Consider the following 9,110-nt stretch of genomic DNA (forward strand, 5'->3'; position numbering starts at 1 on the left):
GAAGAAATTGAAAGTGTCTGAGCGTATTTGTTGTTTGGGTTGCCTATTTTTTGTGTGTGTGGAGTTGAATGCAAGTTTCTGCATATCTAGGGTTTTGTCCTGGGCTTTATATATGCATAGAATAGGGTTATGTAGTGTTGTTTTGTTCTGCGGGGACCACCACTAAGTTTCTGCAAGTATTATTGCGTTGTGTTGTGTTGTGTTGTGTTGTGTGGGCACCACCACTATACTAATACTTTTGTCAAGATTCCATGTGCATAAACTGGGAGTTGGAGCAATTTCTGTATACCTTTATTGCTTTGTGGTCTGTGGGGTCCAGTATGTTGACTATTGTATGTGTAAATGGTTTCTTTACAGGGGATGAAGTTGGTCCTTTTTCTGTTTGCCTTTTCCATAATGGAGTAATAAATAGGGTAGGTGAGGTTAAATATATGGGTGGTGATGTAGAGGTTTATGACAGAATGGAAGCTAGGGAAATTTGTTTACAAATGTTGAAGGATATGATTAAAAATTTAGGGTATAGTGAAGTAGGAGCACTAATATATTGCCTTTCCAATGATGGTTTGAAGTTGCTGCAATCTGACATGGATGTAATAACAATATTGAATGAGGACAACCCAGGCAATATGTTGGAGTTTTGGGTTGAAACAATGGATGAGGTGGACTTGGTTGATGCTGATATGGAAGTACTGGAGACAGAAAGTGATTGGGAAAATGCAATTGAGGTAGAGTGTTTGAAGGTAGAAGAGCAGGTTGCAGAACAGCAGAAGGTGGCAGAAAAGCAGAAGGCTGCAAATGCAGAAGCTAGAGCTGTGGATGATGCTTTTGTGGAAAATAGGAAAACAAAAAAAGTTAAGACCAATGATGAGGTGGAAATTAAGTTTTCAGATGAGGAGTCAATTGTTGATTCTGATAGTGATGTTGAGGGTAAGTGGCCTATATTTAGAGCTGCAACAGACATGAAGGACCCACAGTTTAGGTTAGGAATGACTTTTGCATCTAAACAACAGTTTAGAGAGGCTGTGCAAAATTATGCTTTCAATAATGGCAAAGAGATTAAAACTCTGAAAAATGACAAGGAGAGGGTAATTGTTAAATGTACACAGGAGGGGTGTCCTTGGAGAATAGGGTTGAGGAAAGTACTTGGTTCAATGACATGGAGGATTTTGAATATGACAGATGAACATGAAGGCTGTAGTTGGGTATGGGAAAATGGTATGGTTAAGTCTAATGTGGTGGCTAAAAGGTGGTTAACTGAATTGCAAGACCATCCTGATTGGATGATGAGGAAGTTCAAGGATAAGGTGTGCAGTCAGGAGGGTTTTTATGTTAGCAATTCACAGGCCTATAGGGCTATTTGGAAGGCAAAGAAGCTAAGGCAAGGTAAAGTGGAAGATACCTTTAAGAAGATATGGAGTTATAAGGCAGAAATAGAAAGAACAAACCCCAAGACAACCTGTCCTGTAAAACTCAGTGACCTAACTGATGAAAGTGGCAATTCTAGGTTTTTGAGAATGTATGTGTGTTGGGAAGCTAGCAAGCAAGGATTCAAGCACTGTAGAAGAATAATAGGTTTAGATGGGTGTCACCTTAGAACTGAAACTGGTGGGATGCTACTAACAGCTGTTAGTATTGATGGCAATGATAGTATATTTCCACTAGCATATGCTATTGTGGAAGGGGAGAAAAAGGAATCTTGGACATGGTTTCTACAACTTCTGAAAACTGATTTGGAAATAACTAGAGGTGTTGAGGATGAATATTGCTTCATTAGTGATAAACAGAAAGGGTTGATTCCTGCATTTGAGAGTGAGCTACCTGGTGTGGAGAATAGATTCTGTGTGAGGCACCTTCATGCAAATATGAAGGTGGCAGGTTTCCAAGGAAAGGCCCTTAAGGACTGCCTGTGGGCTTGTGCTAGGGCAACCACTTTGAATGCATTCAATGTTGAATTAAGTAAACTTAGGGGCTTAGATGAAGATGCATACCAATGGCTTGGTGATAAGAGTCCAACAGAGTGGTCTAGATCTCACTTTTCTACACAGTCTCATTGTGACATGTTGGTTAATAACATCTGTGAGTCATGGAATGGATCTATAAGGGATGCAAGGGACAAACCCATTATTGAATGTCTTGAAATACTAAGGAAAATGTTGATGGGCAAGTTCTTTGAGAAAAGACAAAAAGCTGCAGAGTGGAAAGCCTTGCTATGTCCTGCAATTGTGAGAAAGCTTAAGAAAATTGAGAAGGATGCATCAACATACCATGCAACACAATGTGATTTCCATAAGTTTGAAGTAAGCCATTTATATGGGGATCAACAAGAGGTTGATCTGGAAGCAAAAAAGTGTTCCTGTAGGGTTTGGGACCTAACTGGCATTCCATGCAAACATGCCATTTGTGCTATATGGAAAAAGCATGGTAAGGGTTCAGTTACTGACTATGTCCATCCCTGCTACTCCAAAGAGACCTACTTGAAGGTATATGGTGGTTGTATCAACCCTATGACAGGTCCAGATGATTGGCCACAATGTGACAGAACCCCACCATTGCCTCCTTTGTATACTGCCAAGGTATATATGCTTTGCCTAGTCATTAATGTGTTCTTATTCTATTCACTTTATCTTGACTAAATTGATTTGCAGGTTGGGAGGCCCAAAAAGCAAAGGGCAAGGTCAGCTGCTGAATTGACAATAGATGGAAAGTATGTGTCCAGACAACACATTCAGTTACATTGTGGACTGTGCAGGCAACCTGGCCACAATGCAAGGAAATGTCCTACAAATCCAAATAAAAAGGTTTACTTTGTGGCCTCTCATTAGATATTCAACTACATTTCCTAGTTTTGGTGTATTATGCCTGAGTTTACTTATCATGTTTCTTTGTTTTTTCCCAGTTGAAGCCAAAAAAAAGATTCATCTATAGTGCAAGACAAATCCCCATCCACCTTCCTTCAGGGCACAACCAGCCTCATGAGGGTGTAGCTGAGACAGAAGACCACTTTCCCTCTGGTGACCAGCAGCAGCAGGAGCTAGATGACCTACCAGCAGCACAGCAGCTAGATGAGCAGGACCAAAGCCAATCCAAGGACAGTAAGGGCAAAAGGAAATTGAGGCCCTCCAATAGGAAAAAACCCTATTATACCAGGAGCAAGACCACCTTCAAATCCAAGTTCTTTGGAAATAAGGGTGAACCAATTGACCTTGAGTGATTGCCAACTAGGTGCTTGTTAGGTTGCCTTATGATTGTGTTTTGAAACATGATGGATAAGTTAAGGTCTTAATGGTTTTTGTTGTTTTGTTTAAACTGTGTTTTTGTTGTGTTAGCTGTTTTGTATCAAACTAATCAATGTACACTGCTTTTTTGTGAATGGTAATGCAGCATGTGATTTCCATAAGTTTGTCCAACATACATATCCAACCACAATTCATACATGAATGGTAATGCAGGACCAAAAGCCTGGAATTCATTCAGTAACATATATATCCAAAAACCAAGACTAATTCCTTAATGACCAAAACCAACCACAATTCATACATGAACAAAACCAACCACAATTCATACATGAACAAAACCAACCAAACTACATACATTACCAAACCCTACTACCAACTACTGCTACAAATAACACAATCAAGACTACTAACACCTTGTTCATGGACTTCAAACCTTGTTCACTTCTAAGTTTCGAATTCAATTTTCGTATCTCTTCATCTTGTCGGTTGATGCGTTTTAGCAATCCTGGAATTATTCGCTTTGAACGATAGCACATTGGAGTATCATACCAATCAATAAAACCACATCCCACCTTCCTCTGCAATAATAAACAAAATACAAAACAAAACTGTGATTAAAGTAATTCCTAAAACAGAAAATATCTAGAAATTTGATGTTCATAAATTAGGGTTTGAAACTAATTTAAACAACACAAAAAAAAAACCCAAATTGAGCATTTCGTAGGTATACACAAAAATTAGACTTTCAAAAGTAATTAACTTACATTACCACCCACGCATTGCCAAAATCTACGACCTGGGTTCTCAGCTGTCCATGAAGTGCGTATCTTCAGTTGCTCACCACACCTACAATGGACAATTGGAAACCTTTCCCCAAATTCATAAAACTCGTTGCCATGATTAGAAAAAGAAGATGATGAATACGAATTAGCCATTGATTGCAAGCGGAGGAGGTCGAGCAGGAGTGCAGACGCCGTCGAGGAAACCGGTCGGAAGGTGGAGTAATAAATACGCCGTCGAGCAGCCGTCGAGGTGGTCGAGCAGGAGTCCCTCTGGTGACCGTTTTTTAGCCCAACACGAGGTGGTCCCCAAATAAATACAATAACAAATGACGTTTTTACCCTCACCCAAAAACAATTCGAACGATTAAATAATTTTCCGGCCAATTTTGGCCGGCAATTTGGTCCGGAGGACCAAAACTGCCAAAAAATGAATAGATAAAGGTTTAAATTGAGAGTTTTGAAAGTCCTGTACTCAAATTGCCAGTACCCTAATACTCACAGGACCCAAAGTGTAATTTGTTCATATTTTATATTTATGTCAAATTCCCGTCGGTGGTTCCTCTTTGTTCATCTTCTTCCTCAGCCCCCCACCCACTCCAACCACCCGCCCGCACTGATACACTCATTTCACTCTGCGATACCATAGCTCCAGATTATCATTCATTCATTCTCAAGACAAACTAAGTTCTAGAGAGAGAGAGAGAGAGAGAGAGAGAGAGAGAGAGAGAGAGAAAGGGAGAGAGTTTAATACTGAGCTCTCTTACTCTTTGGTCATAGTAATACAAGCTAAGATGGGTGTAGATGAAGATGGAGCACTACCCACTACCACATTTGCAGCTCAAAAGAGAGCCGGAACACTACCCACCGCAACCGGCCCCACCTCCAACGGCGGAGCCCGCGGCCGAGCTAGCTCTACTCCCTCACGCGGCCGGCAGATCCAGCGGGCTTTCAACACCGTCAAGATTACAATCCTCTGCGGCTTCGTTACCATCCTTGTCCTCCGCGGCACCATCGGTTTCGGCAACCTCGCTTCTTCCCAGGTCTTAGCGGAGGCGGAGAACTTGAATCTCATTGCGGAAACTAACCGGATAATCGCCGAGATCCGGTCGGACAGTGAGCTGGAGGAGGAGGAGGAGGGGGGAACTCTCGACACGAACCCTACCTTCATATTGGGGCCCAAAATCAGTGATTGGGATGAACAGCGAAAGGAATGGGTCCAGAGAAATCCAGAATTTCCGATTACTGTGAATGGAAAACCTCGGATATTGCTTGTTACTGGGTCTCCACCGGGCCCTTGCGATAACCCGGTTGGGGATCACTATCTTTTGAAGGGTATTAAGAACAAAATTGATTATTCTAGGGTACATGGGATTGAGATAATGTATAATTTAGTTCATTTGGACAGTGAAATGACAGGCTACTGGGAGAAACTGCCCTTGATTAGGAGGCTGATGCTTTCTCATCCTGAAATCGAGTGGTTTTGGTGGATGGATAGTGATGCTTTGTTCACTGACATGACTTTCGAGATCCCATTGTCTAAGTATGACAATCATAATCTTGTTATCCACGGCTACCCGGATTTGTTGTTCGATCAGAAATCTTGGACTGCCTTGAGCACTGGTAGTTTTCTCATTAGGAATTGCCAGTGGTCACTAGAATTGCTTGATGCCTGGGCGGTGATGGGGCATAAAGGTCCTGTCCGCGAGGAGGCTGGGAAGATTCTCACGGCTAATTTGAAGGGTAGACCGGATTTTGAAGCTGACGATCAGTCAGCATTGGTATACTTACTCTTGTCAAAGAAGGATATGTGGATGGACAAAGTGTTCATCGAGAACTCTTACCATTTGCACGGATATTGGGCAGGTTTGGTGGATAAGTACGAGGAGATGATTGAGAAATTCCATCCTGGGTTTGGTGACGATAGATGGCCATTTGTGACACATTTTGTGGGATGCAAGCCGTGCGAAAGCTATGGAGAATACTCTGCCGAAAGGTGCTTGAGAAGCATGGAGAGAGCTTTCAATTTTGCCGATAATCAAATACTAAAGCTGTATGGGTTTATGCATAAGGGATTGCTGAGCCCGCACGTCAAGAGGATCAGGAATGAGACTGATGCCCCACTGCAAAATGTAGATCAGTATGATTTACGACGAGCAAAGCATCCAAGTAGATTACTCAATCCTCAACAGTCATGAATCTGTAGGTAATAAGAAAAATCCCTTTTTTTACTTTGATTATGCGTGTTTAATGGTAATTACTGGTTAATCAATAATCACTATTAACAATTTATTATTGTGTGATATTCTTGTTGCCTTGGGGAGCATTACAAGTTTGACCTGCAATTAGTTTTCTCACTTTTCTGTAGTTCAGATTGTCGTGTGTTTAGCGGTGAACATTGGACTGCATGTATGATTGTTGCCGATCCTACTTTGACCAAATTCCTTGCATACTCATTTTCTTGTATCTTTTCCCATCATCTATTTGCTTTGTTTGAATGGGAAAGATCTCTCTTTTCTTATCTTATTGGGTTCCTGAATTTGGTGAGTGCAACAATGGCCATGTAGAAACCAATGCCTTCATTATTCAATTGCTAGGGTTGGCCTTTGTGATTTAAAAAGGGTCACATCTCAGGGTAGGCCTGTATGTGCAAGGGTTCAAGTATTAGTGAGTTCAGGCTGATATTCAAGCTGACAACTTGTGTCAGGTAGCTATAGGCAAAAACTTGTGTAAAACCGTCTCACGGACAAAGATCCGTGAGACGGGTCAGGTTGTACTGGGTGAGTAAGTATCACAATTTCAGTTATAAATATTACAATATTTATCATTAGTAACAATAAATTTTACCCTAAATAGTATCACATTTTCACATATAAGTATTATAATATCTATATTAAGTAATGATTTATTTTTAATTCAAAGTAGTATTAAATTTTTTACAATAAGTATTACAATTTCTTTCCTAATTAACATTTCAAATATAAATATTACAATATTTACATTAGAATTACACTTTGTAAGTATCCCTAATTTCAGTTATAAGTATTACAATATTTATCATTAGTAACAATCAAATTTTTTTTTAGGTATCACAATTTCACATATAAATATTACAATATCAATTATAAGTAACAGTTTATTTATTTCAAATATTAAATTTTCTTTAATAAGTATTATGATTTCTATCACAACTAACAAGCAACTATCCTAGATACAACCCCATCTTATGGATTAATATCCGTGAGACGATCTTACACAAGTGTGACTCTTTTTGAAAAACTTTAATTTTAACCTTCTATTAACTAAATGAAAGGTAGGATTGTTGTATCCTACCCCTCGGCCCTCTATCCCTGCATAATATAATGTCTACATTTTTGGGATGGTTAAGAAGTTTGAGCATTCAGTCATCATATGGGATGTTTCAGGTAAATAAATGGTTTGCGATCAATTAAAATAATCTAGGCAATTTCTTGGTTAACGTTCTATTCAATCTCTCTTCTCATTTTCATCTAAAATCCATGTATCCATCACCTAGACATTCTACTCCCTCTCACAAATTCTTTAGACACTTTTATGATGAAAATATCCAATCTTTGTTTGACATATCATGGAGTAAAAGTGAGGGAGTAGAATTTGGGAGTACATGTAGAACTCTTTAGGATTCATTTCTTCTTAGTTCTTAGTATGTTGTAATCCCCAACCCAACAGGGTAGCTCAAGTGGCAAATGAGCTCTCTTTGTGGGGGAGAATTTCGGGATAACCCGGGTTCAATTCCCACAAGTGACAGTTCCCTTTGGGCCAGCTTCTGTGCCTCTCAGAACGAACCGGGTGAACCTGGACTGTTAAATGGACAGAGAAAGACTTGGACCACATCGTGGTTTACATAAAAAAGTAATCCCGTCCCGGGTGAACCTGGACCGTTAAATGGACAGAGAAAGACTCGGACCACATCGTGGTTTACATAAAAAAGTAATCCCGTCCTTGCATGTCAAAAATAGGTACGGTATTCAAATGGTTGGGTGGATTTAGGCAATTGCGAAATAGCAATTTTATTTAATCACATGCTTTTGAGTTTTGAAACAATTTATAGCATACTTCCCGAGCTAAATAAAGCATATTCATCCAGCTGCTTCATGTTTTCAAGCAAACCTTGTCTTTCTCTTGATAAAGATACAATGCAACTTCTTAAATTTCTTTTGTTTGAATGAATCGTAATTTATTCTTTAGTGGCCTTTGAAAAGTTTGGATAAATACAGTAACCTAATTTCTTTTTGACAGTGACAAAGCTCTGGTGGAGAAGACAATTGAACCGGGGGAATGGTTCCTTCTGCTTTAATACCTTTTAGGGAAGCCGAACTAACAGACCACCAAATTTTCTTTGGAATATGGCCTCCCAAAATTCCGAAATGCAAGTTTTCGTTATTTTTACTTACTTTCAGCTGCAATCTCAGCTACATTGGAAGACAACCGAGAATTCTGTTGTACCGGTGATCTGTACGACTGTACTGAAGGAATTGCTTGTACTCTTACAACTTCTCTACATAGCACTAAGGTATACTACCAATAGTCTTAACCTCCCCGAGCCGAGGTGTTAAAAAAAGAAAGAAAGAAAGAGTGATCATGCTTGCATAATTGTGTTGTAATTTTTTGTTCTTTCATTGCTTCTCCCCTCCCTTTTTGTGGAAAGATTCATTCTTAGGTCAAAGACATGTGATCCATAAGGTCATTATGATGTGTTATATGGGCTATAAGTTATTTATTTGTACTGTAATTATTTTCTCCATTTCTTCTTGTATGGTAAACCATCACACACACTATGGAGTAATACTGTAAAAGTGTATAGATTCATCATTTCCTATTGCCTTGCTGGTTTCTTATTATAGTATACCACTTTTTCATTCAAAATGATGAGTTGGATATCAATGAATTAGATGAGAGGTTCAAAGTTATTGGAACAAAATTCAATTCTCAGTTCTCACTAACAGGTTAGTGAGCTCTTAATTAGTGGCTAGTATAGTATGGTATATCTACTTGCAATTAGTTGTAGGAGGCCAAACAGAAAGAGAGAATAACTATTTTATTTTAAAATGAAAAT

General features: G+C 39.3%; 3 protein-coding genes across 4 annotated transcripts; 2 read left to right on the forward strand and 1 right to left on the reverse strand.

Moving 5' to 3' along the window:
• Nucleotides 1–431: 431 nt before the first annotated feature.
• On the forward strand, nt 432–3,211 carry LOC109193514. Its single transcript, XM_019344356.1, has 3 exons — nt 432–2,573; nt 2,646–2,798; nt 2,897–3,211. The coding sequence occupies exons 1-3, from the start codon at nt 432–434 to the stop codon at nt 3,209–3,211; spliced, it is 2,610 nt and encodes an 869-aa protein (XP_019199901.1).
• Nucleotides 3,212–3,345: 134 nt separating this feature from the next.
• Nucleotides 3,346–4,171, reverse strand: LOC109193515. Its single transcript, XM_019344357.1, has 3 exons — nt 4,001–4,171; nt 3,650–3,814; nt 3,346–3,459 (listed from the first exon to the last, which is right to left on the reverse strand). The coding sequence occupies exons 1-3, from the start codon at nt 4,169–4,171 to the stop codon at nt 3,346–3,348; spliced, it is 450 nt and encodes a 149-aa protein (XP_019199902.1).
• Nucleotides 4,172–4,558: 387 nt separating this feature from the next.
• On the forward strand, nt 4,559–8,877 carry LOC109193586 (probable xyloglucan 6-xylosyltransferase 5). Of its 2 annotated transcripts, none has more exons than XM_019344463.1 (3): nt 4,559–4,724; nt 4,763–6,217; nt 8,294–8,877. In XM_019344463.1, the coding sequence occupies exon 2, from the start codon at nt 4,810–4,812 to the stop codon at nt 6,211–6,213; it is 1,404 nt and encodes a 467-aa protein (XP_019200008.1). In that variant the 5' UTR covers nt 4,559–4,724; nt 4,763–4,809; the 3' UTR covers nt 6,214–6,217; nt 8,294–8,877. The 2 variants fall into 2 exon arrangements, with proteins under 2 accessions (XP_019200008.1, XP_019200007.1); XM_019344462.1 differs by having other exon boundaries at nt 4,564–4,724; nt 4,763–6,221.
• The last annotated feature ends 233 nt before the right edge of the window (nt 8,878–9,110 follow it).

This window comes from Ipomoea nil, unplaced genomic scaffold (assembly GCF_001879475.1).
Source record: "Ipomoea nil cultivar Tokyo-kokei standard unplaced genomic scaffold, Asagao_1.1 scaffold1895, whole genome shotgun sequence".
NCBI lineage: Eukaryota > Viridiplantae > Streptophyta > Magnoliopsida > Solanales > Convolvulaceae > Ipomoea > Ipomoea nil.

Excerpts from the sequence above, each read along its gene's own strand:
- LOC109193514 (XM_019344356.1), top strand. The coding sequence starts at position 432 with ATGGGTGGTGATGTAGAGGTTTATGACAGAATGGAAGCTAGGGAAATT. Across the intron at positions 2,574-2,645 it reads CTCCTTTGTATACTGCCAAG|GTTGGGAGGCCCAAAAAGCA; the intron begins GTATATATGCTT and ends ATTGATTTGCAG. Across the intron at positions 2,799-2,896 it reads CTACAAATCCAAATAAAAAG|TTGAAGCCAAAAAAAAGATT; the intron begins GTTTACTTTGTG and ends GTTTTTTCCCAG.
- LOC109193586 (XM_019344463.1), top strand. The coding sequence starts at position 4,810 with ATGGGTGTAGATGAAGATGGAGCACTACCCACTACCACATTTGCAGCT.
- LOC109193515 (XM_019344357.1), bottom strand. The coding sequence starts at position 4,171 with ATGGCTAATTCGTATTCATCATCTTCTTTTTCTAATCATGGCAACGAG. Across the intron at positions 3,815-4,000 it reads GGCAATGCGTGGGTGGTAAT|AGGAAGGTGGGATGTGGTTT; the intron begins GTAAGTTAATTA and ends TTATTATTGCAG. Across the intron at positions 3,460-3,649 it reads GTTTGAAGTCCATGAACAAG|GCTTTTGGTCCTGCATTACC; the intron begins GTGTTAGTAGTC and ends AATGAATTCCAG.